The 15,567-nt window shown below is 35.1% G+C and overlaps 1 protein-coding gene and 1 long non-coding RNA gene across 5 annotated transcripts in view; one reads left to right on the top strand and one right to left on the bottom strand.

The window, feature by feature from the left end:
- The window catches only part of TRPC1 (transient receptor potential cation channel subfamily C member 1), a 46,722-nt gene that overhangs the window by 18,498 nt on the left and 12,657 nt on the right, over positions 1-15,567 (top strand). For 3 of the 4 annotated variants that reach the window (XM_007524071.3, XM_007524070.3, XM_060197557.1), the window contains 4 exons: positions 3,625-3,827; positions 7,765-7,896; positions 8,769-8,964; positions 14,913-15,249. In XM_007524071.3, coding sequence (XP_007524133.1) covers positions 3,625-3,827; positions 7,765-7,896; positions 8,769-8,964; positions 14,913-15,249 — 868 coding nt within the window. Of the gene's footprint in view, positions 1-3,624; positions 3,828-7,764; positions 7,897-8,768; positions 8,965-10,519; positions 10,652-14,912; positions 15,250-15,567 lie in introns of those variants that run through there. The other variant, XM_060197558.1, reaches the window with a different exon arrangement.
- LOC132540368 (uncharacterized) lies at positions 11,152-14,993 on the bottom strand. Its single transcript, XR_009551547.1, has 2 exons — positions 14,881-14,993; positions 11,152-11,498 (listed from the first exon to the last, which is right to left on the bottom strand). It is a non-coding gene; the product is annotated as an uncharacterized LOC132540368 (long non-coding RNA).

Raw genomic sequence — 15,567 nt, 5'->3', positions numbered from 1 at the left:
ATGCTCCAAGTCATTGTCAGAGAAATGTAAATAAAGACAACGATGAGATACCATTTCATTCTTGTGAGAATGTCGTACATCAGAAAAGGTAGCAGCAACAAATGCTGGAGAGATTGTGGGGACAAAGGTACTTTCCTGCACTGCTGGTGGGAATGTCAATTGGTCCAACCCCTGTAGAAAGCAGTCTAGCAGAAGGCTAGAAGTGGACCTACCCTATGACCCTGCAGTTCCTCTCCTGGGAATATGTCCTAAGGAACCAAACATACCCATCCAAAATGATCTGTGTATACTTATGTTCATAGCAGCACAATTTGTAATAGCCAAAACCTGGAGGCAGCCCAGGTGTCCAACAACAGATAAGTGGCTGAGTAAATTATGGTCTATATATGCAATGGAATAATATTCAGCTATTAAAAGTGATAAATTCACCTTCTTCACCTCATCTTAGATGGAACTTGAAGGAATCATGTTAAGTGAGATAAGTCAGAAACAAAAGGATAAATATGGGATGATCTCACTCACAGGCAGAAGTTGAAAATCAAGATCAGAAGGGAAAACACTAAGCAGAACTTGGACTGGAGTTGGTGTATTGCACCAAAGTAAAAGACTCTGAGGTGGCCCAGGGGGAGGTTTCAGGTCCTGGAACAGGATGGCAGAGGAGGATCTAGTGGGGGTTGTATTGCTATGTTGAAATATTATGCATGTACAAACTATTGTATTTTACTGTCGCCTGTAAACTATTAATCCCCCAATAAAGAAATTTAAATGTGCTGCTGTATTGTAGCAGCTGACTGGTATTATTTCATCACCATTACTATTACCAATCAGATCTTAAAAGGGTTGCAAGGTTTGACAGTCTTCAATTACTGAGAAAGAATGCTTTCTACTTAATTTCTAACAAAGATTTATCTAACATATGCTAGACTAACTTGAAGTGATAGCAAGATCACTTTTAAAAAAAAATTTCTTTATTGGGAGGATTAATGGTTTATAGTTGACAGCAAAATATAATAGTTTGTACATGCGTTAACGTTTTCCAGTTTTCCACATAGCAATTCATCCCCCACTAGGTCCTCCTCTACCATCATGTTCTGACCTGAAGGATCACTTTTTTTTTTTTTTGGTTAGAGACAAAGAGAAATTGAGAGAGGGGAAGATAGGGAGAGAAGCAGAGAGACACCTGTAGTCCAGCTTCACCACTTGTGAAGCTTTCCCTCTGCAGGTGGGGACCAGGGGCTTGAACAAGGGTCCTTGCACATTGTAATGTGTGCTCTTAACCAGACGCACCACTGCCTGGCCCCCTGAAGGATCACATATTAATAGCCTATTATTCTAGCCAGGCAGTGTCAGATATTTAGTATAATTTCTTTTATCATTTCAGCAAATCTGTTCTTTATTCTTAGCTTATAGAATTATTTTGATAGATTTTGATTTTCAGTGCAAATTGTTTTTAATAGGGGAGTTGGGTGGTAGCACAGCAGGTTAAGCACACATGGCTCAAAGCGCAAGGACTAGTGTAAGGATCCTAGTTTGAGCCCCCAGCTTCCCACCTGTAGGGGAGTCACTTCACAAGTGGTGAAGCAGGCCTGCAGGTCTCTCCCCGTCTCTGTCTTCCCTTCCTCTCTCCATTTCTCTCTGTCCTATCTAACAACGACGACATCAATAACAACAACAATAATAACTATAACAACAATAAAAAACAAGGACAACATAAGGGAAAATAAACATTTAAAAAAAGATATTTTTAAAAAAACATTGTTTTTAATAGTACCATAGATTATACCATAAACAATGAGATTATAAACTTTAATTTTATGTATTATTAATATTATATATTAGAGGATAGTATTTTTCATATAGTTTTGTTACATTGGAGACCATTTTTCTATTAAGGGCTGAGATATAATTTTAACCTCTTGATAACCGGTAATAAAAGAGTAAGGGCTAAATTCTTAGATTTGTATTTCTTTGAATGAACTCAGTTGAGGTTTGCAATAGATAAGTTACATAAAACAACATGTAGAATAGAGCATAGTAAGAATTTCAGAAAATAGTAAAAGTAATCAAAAGAAAATTAATTTTTTATTATAGTATTTGTCATTCATTGATTAGAAGTGTTTCTACCCAGTGCCAATGTATAACTCTTTAGGGTGAATTGAGTACATTCCTATATTATTAGTAATCTGAAATTCTAGAAGGACTTTGGTAATGTGTGTCAAGAGTCTCGATACTGTTCAAGGTCTTTAGATCTATAATCACTTCTGGGGGTTATGCTAATAAGACAATCCTAAATTTGAAAAGCATACACTCCTATAAATATTTGTAAAGTGTTATTAAAATAGGTAAAATATATTGAACACAAATCTGAATTTTTCTTAAATTGTATGCAAATTTTTTTCTCTGCAGATTGTAGCCTGCAATTTAATGAGCTTATAGAAATTATCTGAATCCTCCAAATATTAAGGACCTTTTAAAAGATCACTTTTTTCCAACTACTTTATGGCAAAGATGCCTGTCTTTAAAGGGAGCAGTAGGAAAAGGAATAGAAAGAATTACTGTGATATGTTCTTTGGCTACTAGCAGTATGGGTATTTTTATTCTTTCTGCTTTTACATATTTTCAGATGTTTTATAATGTGTGGGCTGTACTTTTAAAATGTTGATAAAATTGCAAAAACCTGTGAACTTGACAATGGAATCAAGCATCTTTCAGGAAAACTTCTGTGTAAAGATGAGACGAGTTGGAGAGAATCTGCAACGGTTATAAAATAGTCAACTTTTCAAGTTAATTTGCATTTTTGTTGTTGTTGTTGTTGTTGGTTTGGTAAGGTTTCTATCCTCATGTCTTGTCCATGAGCCTATGGAACTCAGGCTCTGAAGTAATACAGACCTGGGTTCTTCTTCTCTGTACTTTGTCACAGTGTTGTACACTTAGGGCACATTAACTTCTTTGAGCCTCAGTTTTTATATGGGGATTAAATCCCCGGTTGTATAGGCAATTGCTGGGGTTAATAGAGATCATAAATGTGAAGAACCTAACAGTTCTAGGATTTATTAAATAGTATATATGATTTTAAGTGTTGTTGTGCATTTCTAACAGAGGTATAGTAGAGGTAATATTGGGAATATGCAGAGAACTACAAAATGAAGAGTGCTTTTTATTTGCTTTTTCCTTTCAAATAGTTTCATTGCTCTCAATATGTGACAAAGTTTGCCATAAAAGTGCAATTTTTTTTGTTTTTCTTATGCATTTACAAATGATTTGTTTTAATATTTTCACTTTTCATTCCTTTTCTAAGTCTTTTTCTCTTTTCATATGTGTTTATATAATCTTGCAAAAATTGAGCACATTATCCTAAAGTGTTTCTGTAGGTGTCCTTAATATGTTAAAACATAACTTTAGTTATAAGAATGTTTTGTATTAAAGTTTTTGTGGATTATGATTATATTGTATTATTAGCTACTTGAGGTCTCAAAAAATTTAGTTTTGGTAAACAGTTTCACATATTTTTAAAAGAATTCTTAATTTTTTTGTTCCTTTCAACTTTTTTTATCCATTTCTTTTTTTTTCAGATAAATGTCTTTGAAAGCATAAGTAATTTTTGCATGCTTACATATTTTTCAGAAACTAATGGAGCGAATTCAGAATCCTGAGTATTCAACAACTATGGATGTTGCACCTGTCATTTTAGCTGCTCATCGTAACAACTATGAAATTCTTACAATGCTACTAAAGCAGGATGTATCTCTGCCCAAGCCCCATGCTGTCGGCTGTGAATGTACATTGTGTTCTGCAAAAAACAAAAAGGACAGCCTCCGACATTCCAGGTTAGAAAGTTAAGAATTTGACAAATTTATGTTTGATGTGATAGGTTATATTTCATCTTCTTTCTGTGTATAATGGTTTCTAAGAAAAATGGTTTCAGAATGACTTATGGAAGTCAAGCTTCTTATTCCTTATTCTGGTCCTTGCACTTTGCGCTACCTGCGCTTAGCCTGCTGCGCGACAAGCTTCTGATTCCTTGGTTTAATAAGTTTTATATTGTGAAGCAATATATATATTTTTTTGCCATTGGGGTTATCGCTGTAGCTGGGTGCCTGCACCACAAATCCACTGCTCCTGGCAGCCATCTTTTTCTACTTTTTGTTGTTGTTAGATAAGACAGAGAGAAATTGAGCGAGAACAGGAAGACAGAGGGGGAGAGAAAGACACCTGAAGACCTGCTTCACTACTTGTGAAGCAACCCCCCTGCAGGTGGGGAGCTGGGGGCTTGAACAGGGATCCTTACTTTGGTCCTTGTGCTTCACTCCATGTGCGCTTAACATACTGTGAGTATATACTGCTCAGCCCCCAGTATCCTTCTCTAAATGATGAATAACAATAATAATTCTTCAAATTATACTCATGCTCATAAAATAATTCAGAACAAATCCTCTCTGAAGTTACACTTTTTAATTTGTTAGGTTGACAGAGATGAAAATATGGTGGGAAATGTGTTGTCCTTTTTTATTTTGCTTTAGAGACATAACAGAATTTAACATATCAATTCCATTTTATCCAGCAACTTTAAGTGTGCAAAGGTGCATGAGCTAAAACATATTTATTATGACAATTAATATGGAAGTGACAAATTAAAAGCAACATGTTTATCAGTGGGTGGCCATTGGCTTCCTGCCAAATGGAAAACATCAAATTTTAGGAAGTAATAAGGTGTCTTTAGTTTACAAGCATAGAAAGAGGTCTCAATATATTCTAAATTTCCCATTTACGTAATAAGTCTGACAATGTTTTTATGTGAATAGAAAATGCCATATTCTCTAAAATATGTCTATCTTTATGAGACTTGGTAGAAGGAAAATTGGGGAATACTGTGTTTTTTATTTTTAATTCTGTTTTTTAATATTTATTCCCTTTTGTTGCCCTTGTTGTTTTATTGTTGTAGTTATTATTGATGTTGTTGTTGGGTAGGACAGAGAGAAATGGAGAGAGGCAGGGAAGACAGAGAGGGAGAGAAAGACAGACACCTGCAGACCTGCTCCACCACTTGTGAAGCGACTCCCCAGCAGGTAGGGAGCCGGAGCTCAAACCAGGATCCTTAAGTTGGTCCTTGCTTTGCACCACCTGCACTTACCCCGCTGTGTTACCGCCCAACTCCCTGAATACTATGTTTCTAAATTACTTTTTTAAAAATACATGTCATATATTAAATTTATATTTAAATGAAATATGAATTATGTAATGTCTACTAAATAATAAGAATTATAACAAAAATATTCTGTAGATAGTGAAATATGAACATTAATTTATATAAGGTAAAGGAATGCCAGAGATTAATCATTGGCAAATGATTTCATTCTTAAACTTTAAAATATTTTTCAAAATTAACCTAGCTGAAAGGCTTTTTTTTTTTTGCCTCCAGGGTTATTGCTGGGTTCAGTGCCTGCACCATGAATCCACCGCTCCTGGAGGCCATTTTTTCCTCCTTTTGTTGTCTTTGTTGTTGTAGCCTTGTTGTGGTTATTATTGTTATTGTTGATGTCGTTCGTTGTTGGATAGGACAGAGAGAAATGGAGAGAGGAGGGGGGAGACCGAGAGGGGAAGAGAAAGAAAGACACCAGCAGACCAGCTTTACCGCCTGTGAAACGACTCCCCTGCAGGTGGGGAGCTGGGGGCTCAAACCGGGATTCTTCTGCCAGTCCTTGCACTTTGCGCCATATGCGCTTAACCTGCTGCACCACCGCTCAACCCCCTGAAAGGCTTTTTTACTATACATATTAAACATTTCAAAATAGGTGAGATAGCTCACTAGGTCAGGTGCCTGCTTTATCATATGTACAGCTCAGAGTTGAGTCCTAACACCACATGGAAGGTTTGTGAAACTGGTGGAAGTATAGTAGTGCCTCTTCCTCTCTGTCTCTATCTGAATGAAAAAATTAACCCATAATGGTGAGATTCTGATCCTACACAAAATAGTATCTACATCCTACTCATAAGTTATTTATCAATAATAATATTAGCACACTTTAAATGTTGGTATTAAGAGTATAAACATAAGGGGCCAGGAGTTGTTGCATCTGGTTAAGCACATGCATTACAGAGCTCAAGGACCCAGGTTCAAGCTCTTGGTCACCATCTGCAGGGTGAATGTGTCACAAGTGGTGAAGCAGGGATGCAGGTGTCTCTCTGTCTCTTTCCCTCTCAATCTCCCTCCCTCTCAATTTCTCTCTATCTGTATCCAATAATAAATAGGTGCTGGGTGGTGGTGCACCTGGTTGAGCGCACATGTTACAGTGTGCAAGGACACAGGTTCAAGCCCTTGTTCTCTCCGTCTCTATCACCCTTTCCCTCTCAATATCTGGCTGTCTCTGTCCAAAAAATAAATAAAGATAATAAAACATTTAAAATAAATAAGTAAATAGATTTAAAAATAAAATAAAATAAAAATTGCTTTAAAATAAGCATTATAAATATAAGGGGCTGCTTTGGAGAGGCAGTTACAGAAACCAGACCTCCCACCTTCTGCACCCCATAAAGATCTTTGCTCCATACTCCCAGAGGGATAAAGAATAGGGAAGCTTCCAATGGAGGGGATGGGATATGACAATCTGTTGGTGGGAACTGTATGAATTGTACCCCTGTTATTCCACAATCTTGTTGATCATTATTAAATCACTAATTATAATAATAAAAAAGAAGTTGTTTTTGTCAGTGTTTCCTTTTTATAAATAAAAAATTTTAGAAAAAAAAGAAGTTGAAAACTAAGAAAACACAAATCAGTACTTGGACTGGGTTTGTTGTATTGCACCAAAGTAAGACTCTGGAGTGGGGAGGAGGGTTCAGGTCCAGGAACATGATGGCAGATGAGAACCTAGTGGGGGTTGAATTGTTATGTAGACAACTGAGAAATGTTACACATGTACAAACTACTGTATTTTACTATTAACTGTAAACCATTAATCCCCCCAATAAAGGAAGAAAAACAAAATAAATAGAAGGGGCTGGGGGTGGTGCACTAGGTTGAGCATACATATCACAATGCACAAGGACCCTGGTTAAACCCCCCCCCATCCCCACCCGCAGAGTCGGAAGCTTCACAAGTAGTGAAGCAGCGCTGCAGGTGTCTCTTTCTCTCCTCCTCCTCTATATATTCCCTCACTCTCTCAATATCTCTCCTGTGCTATATAATAAATAACTTTTAAAAGATAAATGTAAAAATTATTGGATTCTGCAAATTGTAATTTTGATCTAGTAGGTTTTTGGACAAATCATAATGCATTTTTTTGCATAGAAGAATGGAAAACTATGTCATGACTTTTCCAAGAACTCAATAGTAGAAGAAATATTAAATAATGTCCTTAAAAGCAGCACATCAAATATTTTCAATATTTATATCTCCAGGTATTTAATTTTGTCTTTTCCTTTTGCTACACATAGGTTATTTTTAATAAATAAATTATAATTTTATTTTTTATACTTCAGGTTTTTAAAACAAATATTTTAATTAATGAAATATTTATTATTTTATTAAAAATTATTTATTTATTCATGAGAAAGATAGGAAGAGAGAAAGAACCAGACATCACTCTGGTACATGCGCTGCCGGGAATTGAACTCAGGACCTCATGCTTGAGAGTCTAGTGCCTTAGCGACTGCACCACTTCCCGGACCACTATACTTCAGTTTTAAATTTATGAAAATTGTAGGTTAAAATTCTAATCATGTATTTAATTTAACTTTATATTATGAAATCAAATTTTATCACAGGTTTCGTCTTGATATATATCGATGTTTGGCAAGTCCAGCTCTAATAATGTTAACAGAAGAGGACCCAATTCTGAGAGCATTTGAACTTAGTGCTGATTTAAAAGAACTAAGCCTTGTAGAGGTGGAATTCAGGTGGGAATGAATGGAAGCTATAAATAACATGCACACACACACACACACACACACACACACACACACACACGTGTATGTGTTTGTATTTATATATGTATATATACATATATGCTACATATTTCAGTAAATTAAGTAAATTTCAGTTTCTTTCTAACTTGAATTTACTTCAAATGAATACTTTGAAAATGAATCATAGTGCTGTTTAAATATCAGAAATTGCATAAATATCTTGTGCTATTATTAAAAATACTTCTAGTTTAAAGTGATGTATTATTTATTAGGTAGCATTAAGGTATTATTTCTATTTAGATGAATAATATATAAGCAGATTTCACACCAAATATAAAGGAACTAAATCAAATGAATTAGCTGAGTGATAAATTTATCAAAATTTCTAGAAATGTTAGTGTATATATAGAAAAGCATTATGTTCATCTAACATTATCAGTGTGGGGATGGATGGGTACACTTTGTTGAGCACATGCATTACCATGGGATATGGGTTCAACCCCCTGGTCCCCACCTACAGGGGAAAAGCTTCATGATCAATGAAGCAATGTTATAAGAGTCTTTCTTTCTTTATCTGTGTCTTCCTCCTTCCCTCTCATTTTCTCTGTCTATATTCAATAAATAAATAAAAATAAAAATATTATTTGTGTGAATAAAGGAACATAACTGTATTGTAGCTTTCTCAAAAGCTGTAGAGAACTTAAATACCTACTGGTACCTTTTGCTGTCAGAACAAAATCACTTCAGATTTTGTATAGTACTGTAAGAATTAAAATGTTAACTAAGTCCAAAATTTTCTATTGAAAATAGCTTAATTGAAGATGGAAGTGACATTTCTAATAATAGGCTATTACATTTTTCAGGAATGATTATGAGGAACTAGCCCGGCAGTGTAAAATGTTTGCTAAAGATTTGCTTGCACAAGCCCGAAATTCACGTGAATTGGAAGTTATTCTAAATCATACATCTAGTGATGAGCCTCTTGACAAACGGGGATTACTAGAAGAAAGAATGAATTTGAGTCGTCTAAAGCTTGCTATCAAATATAATCAAAAGGAGGTATGAGATTTTCTGTGATATTTAAATTATATCCTCCACAGAAGTTTAGTGGCTCAGAGCAAAAGCTTTGGAACAGTATTTCTAGGTTGAGGTTCTAGTTTGGCTCTTAAAAATTGTATGTCTTTGGGGGAAGTTATTGAATCTCTCTGACCTTTAGTTTTTAAAGTTAATTAAGGACAGGGCAAGGGTAGATAGCATAATGGTTATGCAAAGAGATCTTTATACCTGAGTCTGCAGAGTCCCAGGTTCAATACCTTCTCCACCATAAACCAGACTGAGCAGTGCTCTGGTAAAAAAAAAAAAAAAAAAGTTAATTAAGGACATATACTTTAAGAGTTTAGCAGAATGAGTGCTGAAATTAAGCAAGGACTGAGCAGTTAGTATTAGCTAATATTTTTAATATTACTAATTATGACATAACATAGTATATATTTTTGCTAAATGATATTTAAGTTGGTAAGATCTTGTGTATTTATAATGAAGTTTTTATCTTGCTGCCACTGGCTTATTGCTCTGGTAACAAATAGCCTTTTCTTTAAGAATTGTGCCATTATGTTTTAAAAAATGAAGTATCAGATACTTTGTTTTCTGATTCACTTTGTAATTAATTGTGAAACATAGAGGTGGAGAGGCACAGGTATAATTAAATTGAACCTACTCTTCTGGTAGAAATACCTATTTCTACTCCTTGTACACACACACACACATGATTCAGGAACTTACAGAATGCATTTTAAATGTCATTTTTGAGATATTTCACTAAACATAGGTATTTATATGTAGATGATGATATCTAGCTGATAGTATAAGTGCTGATACAATGGTACTTTTAAAGTGTTCTAAGAATAATAGTTTTTGCTTACAAAATAGATTTTAGAATAAATCTTGCTTAGCAAATTTATATCACCATAAAAATGGGGCCTGAAATATATAATAGTAGAAGACAAGATAAGACCATTGGTGCCAAAAGCATAAAAGCATAATTTATATTACCATAGGGGAAAATTTGAGTCTCAGGATAGTTTTATGACCCAGGAAATTGATGTAGAATTTAAAAAATAGAATAGTCTGTAAATATGAACCAGTATGTAAATATGCATAAATATTTTTTTACTTACTAATGAGAAGGAGGATGGTAGAGTGAGGGAGAACAAGCGCATTACTATGGCTGTGTGATCCTAGGGCTCAAACTTGAGACCTCATGCTGTGCTACCTCCCAGGCTTGATACAGAGAATATTTAACATACTTTCCTTAAAATTGTTTAGATAATATACTGCTTACTTAAATCCCAGACTTTAAACTCTATATTTTTCTTATGCTTTAAACTCTTACTTTTCTAAGGTTCTTGAGCAAGGTAGGACATTATAGGGGAATTAAGTAGAATAGTTTGGAACAGTATAGCTGTAAGATTATAAATCAGTAACATACCTATGTGGTTTTGAAAGGAAATATAATGTCAATATATGGATAGTAGAAGCAAACAATAAGGTAATCAATCATTTTTCATACATTTTGATTAGCTCTTAGGTTAATTTGCTTACTTCTGTGTTCCAGAACCTAAAATAAGCATGAAATACTAAAAATGATAAGAGTAAAGAGAGAACAAGATACTAAGTCAACTTAAGTGATTGGAAAAAAGAATCTCAAAGAGAGATGGAAAGAACTAGAAGAACCAAGATTATTCTGGTTAGTTATCTAAGAGACACTTTCCTAATTTTAGATTTGTAGATATATAATCTATATTATATATGTGTATATATCCCAGAAAGAATCCCAGAGAATTTGGGGCCAGGTGGTGGTGCACCTGGTTAAGTGCGCACATTACAGTGCACAAAGACCAGGTTCAAGACCCTGGTCCCCACCTGCAGGGGGAAAGCTTCATGAGTAGTGAAGCAGAGCTGCAGGTGTCTCTCTCCCCTCTCAATCTCCCCTTCCTGCTAAATTTCTCTCTGTCTCTAATAAGTAAATAAATAAATAAATAAATGATATATATTTTAAGTGGAAGCATAGCGAATAACAAGATTTCTGAAGGCGTAGATAACAATGTTTATACAAAGAGATTCTCATGCCTGAGTCCAGGCTAAACCCCCTGTACCACCTTAAGCCAGAGATGATCAGTGCTCTGGTAAAAAAAAATAATAATAACCCAATTTCCCATTTTAAAGATAAAAGAAAACCCAAAGTAATAGTAATAAATAATAATAATATTTTAATTGAATGGAAATTTTAGTTAAATATATTTATGATGATGATGATGTATTATTTGTTTACCACCAGGGCTTCACTGGGGCTTTGTAGACATAGCAGACTTCTTTTTTTCTTCTTTCTTTTTTTTTCCAGATAAAGGAAGGAGGGGTGGGGACAAGAAAAATAGAGACAGGAGAAATACCACAACACTGCTCCACTGCTCATGAAATGTTCCCTTTCCATGGTTTTCCGTGGTGGTGGCTTGGGCCTTGAACCTGGGTCCTTATGTTTGGTAAAATGTGCACTCTACTGGGTGAGCTACCTCCTGGCCCAACACTTCATAATTCTAAGGAATAAAAATTAAAAAATTAAATTATCAATAGATTTATAAATATAATCAACGGGGAAATAATATTTTCCCAAATAGTTGATGACTTTGTTAAAAGTTACCCACCCTGAATAGCAAACTGTTCTGAAACTTATCAGCTTTAAACACTATTTCATTATAATTTTATAGTAATTCCACAATTATTTTATTATGCTTTTGCATTCTCTAATGTATGCACTTAATCAGGTGCACCACCACCTGCCCCCTCCCCCCCACCATGATAATCTGTATTTTGTATTCTGTAGTTCAGGAATTAGGAAAGAGCAAGCAGAAATGTTTGTCTCTGCTTCACAGTGTTGGGTCTCAGCTAGAATTAACTCAAATAATTTTAGGCTACTTCATTTAAAGACTTTAATATTCTTTTGTCAAGTCTCTGTGCTGCCGCTGAGAATGCAGAAACAGGGAACTGCTGTAAGAGGGATGGATGGTCTGGTGTGTGAGTGGACAAAAACTAAAAACTAAAACTAAAACTAAAAATAGGGAGGATTGTGATCATCGGGGGGAAGGCTGTCTAGGATGCTTACTTGAAGGCTTTCTTTATATCCTGATGGTGTACAGGCTGGTGGCTTGGGGTAGTAGAGTTTTATTTACATGATGGTTCATAACTTCAAAATAAAATGTTTCATGAACAAGGCAAAAACTGCATGACCTTTTAAGACCTACCCTCAGAAGTTGCATAGCTTCACTTCATCTAGAAGTTACTAGTTAAAGCACTTCCAAGCTTGTTGAATTGAAGAATAGGAGGGACCATTGATAGAGAGTAACAAAGAATGTATTTTTCTACTTGAAGCAGGACTGCAGGTATCTGTCTTTCTCTCCCCCCCCTCTGTCTCCCCTCCTCTTTCGATTTCTCTCTGTCCTGTTCAACAACAGCAGCAGCCATGACAACAGTAATAATAATGACAACAAGGGTAACAACAAGGGCAACAAAATACGAAAAAATGGCCTCCAGGAGCAGTGGATTTATGGTGCAGGCACCAAGCCCCAGCAATAACCCTGGAAGCATAACAAAACAAAAAAACCTATGCAGACTGAGAGCATTTCTGGTTAAAATTTTGGCCTTCTAACACATATGTCACATGACTGTGAATTAAATCAATATTTAGAAGTATGACAAAGACATTTATTCCCGAGTTGCTTTGATATTTGGGATACTACTAAACTGGGTACTTTTGGGGTGGGATGGTAAAGAGCTATTTTTATCTCAGGTATTTTATCTTGGAGAGACTTAATAAGATTTCTTAAGAATATTGGAATCTAAACGAAAAAATAAAAAGGTGATACTTACTGCACAAAACAAATATATTAGAAAATTTATCAAGCACAATAAGCAACTATAAAAACCCTGTCTTAGGGGGCCGGGCGGTAGCGCACATGGTGCCAAGTACCAGCGTAAGGATCCCAGTTCGAGCCCAGCTCCCCACCTGCGGGGGGGGGGGGGGTTTGCATCACAAGCAGTGAAGTGGATCTGTAGGTGTCTGTCTTTCTCTCCCCACCCCAGTCTTCCCCTCCTCTCTTGATTTCTCTCTGTCCTATACAACAGCAGCAACAACAATAAATAACAAGGACAACAAAATGGAAAAAAAAAATGACCTCCAGGAGCAGTGGATTCGTAGTGCAGGCACTGAGCCTCAGTGATAACCCTGGAGGCAAAAAAATATATATAAATTAAAAAGAATTTAATTATTTTTTGGTTTTGAAGAACCCAGAACCTGATATGTGTAAAGTGCCCTACCTCTGAGCTACTTCTCCAGACTGCCATTTTTTTTTTCAGTACAGTGTTTTACTCTGCAAGTTATGTTCTATCTCAAGATAATTTAAAATTACTAAATACCATTTTAGTTTACCTGTATGACATATGATCACTCATACTTTATTTTGGCAATATCAAGGTTGTTCACGTAAAGTTATTAGAATCTTTAACATACTATTATGTTATTAGCATCTTATGGAGAATTTTGCTTCTAAAATTTATAATCTGAAAGACTTTGTAAGCTGTGATTTCATTTTGGTACTTGAACTAGAATTTTACTCTTTGGAAATATTTTTCTTTTTCTCCCACAGAATTCAGTTTTAAGCAGATTTAAGACTATCTTTAATATATTTTAAGAAACTCAGTGTTTTCCTAGAGCATAATTATGTCTAATATTTAGGCTTTGACTATTTACTATGTTTTTTTTATAACTAATCATTAGTTTTTCTAGGTTAAAGACAGTACATCAGTTGTGCCTGTTAAATTTTGTAAACATCACTGTCTTTATAAATTGGCTAAGTAAGCTAGTAATAATAGTTAATACTTCTGTACTATGAGCCAGTGCAGTGTGGATTTATTTATTTTTTCCATTTTTTATTTGTGATTAAAAGCAGGTTACAAGAATATAAGATTACAGTGTGTAGCTCCACACGACATGCACCACCAAAGTTCTGTGTCCCCCACCCTCCTGCCTCCCAGAGGTAATCACCATAGTTCTCGCAGTGAGAATTTAAAAATCCTCTTACTTACCTCAGACATCTTCTGTTTAGAAAGAGCTTCATTTAGTTCTTTTAACAAGTTTTTATAAGTAGGTGTTTTTTTTAAATTTTTTAAAATACTTATTTATTTTCTTTTTGTTGCCCTTGTTGCTTTTATTATTGTTGTAGTTATTGTTGTTGGATAGGACAGAGAGAAATGGAAAGAGGAGGGGAAGATGGAGGGGGAGAGAAAGATAGACACCTGCAGACCTGCTTCACCGCCTGTGAAGCGACTCCCCTGCAGGTGGGGAGCCGGGGGCTCCAACTGGGATCCTTATGCCGGTCCTTGCGCTTTGCACCATGTGCGCTTAACCCGCTGCACTACCGCCCGACTCCCATAAGTAGGTGTTTTTACGGTTCCTTTCTACATATGGAGGATTTAAGACTTTGGAAGGTGTAAAAAGTTGCGCAAGTTATTAGTAAATAGCAGAGTCTAGCTCTGTCCTCTTTTATTTACATGTAAGGGAATGAAACTGTGTGGACTATATAGAACTGGTTTTTAAACTATTATTAAAACTCTGGGAAACAGAAGTTCAGTTACTCCAAATAAAATGCAGATGGATATTTCTATAGAATATATTTAAGGATAAGAATTACTTTATTTAAAAATATTAGGCTATTATATTAAAATTGGAACTAAATGTGTATTATATAATTTCCAAGTAGATTTTGATACTTTTATGTGACTTAAAAGAAATACATGTTATTTATCTGTGCGTGTGCATCAGAGTGTTCTTCAATCTAGTGAAAACCACTTATTTCTCATAAAAACATTGACAGTTAATTAAGTAGTGGTATTATCAACTAGAATTTACAGCTTTTATCTTACTTCTTTTTGTATGTATATTTGTATGTCCTCAGTTTGTCTCCCAGTCGAACTGCCAGCAGTTTCTGAACACTGTTTGGTTTGGACAGATGTCAGGTTACCGACGAAAGCCTACCTGTAAGAAGATAATGACTGTTTTGACAGTTGGCATCTTCTGGCCAGTTTTGTCACTGTGTTATTTGATAGCTCCCAAGTCTCAGTTTGGCAGAATCATTCACACACCATTTATGAAATTTATTATTCATGGAGCATCTTATTTCACATTTCTACTATTATTAAACCTATATTCGCTTGTCTACAATGAAGATAAGAAAAACACAATGGGCCCAGCTCTAGAAAGAATAGATTATCTTCTCATACTGTGGATTATTGGTAAGTATTATTAGTTCTTAAGGTTCTGCCTTTATTACACTTGTTATTTTTTTTTTCCTTGCAAGGTAGTCTTATAAACACTTATGTTCAGTTTCTAAGTTTATATTATTTACACAGCAAAAATGTGAACACATCATTGTCATTAAAATATTTTTCATGGAATTAGAGGTCTTAAACATTTGCAGTTTCATTGCTTCTGGGTTGCTTTTTCATTCCCATAGATAAGTAGATTGACCACAGCAGTAGAGCTTCCCCCAGTGCCATCATAGTAAAGATAAATGTTCCTGAACTTGATGTTAAGGAAATACTTTTAATGTT

This window comes from Erinaceus europaeus, chromosome 9 (assembly GCF_950295315.1).
Source record: "Erinaceus europaeus chromosome 9, mEriEur2.1, whole genome shotgun sequence".
In the NCBI taxonomy this organism is placed as follows: domain Eukaryota; kingdom Metazoa; phylum Chordata; class Mammalia; order Eulipotyphla; family Erinaceidae; genus Erinaceus; species Erinaceus europaeus.
The sequence above is the reverse complement of the archived record's forward strand: the minus strand, read 5'-3'. Positions and strand labels throughout refer to the sequence as shown.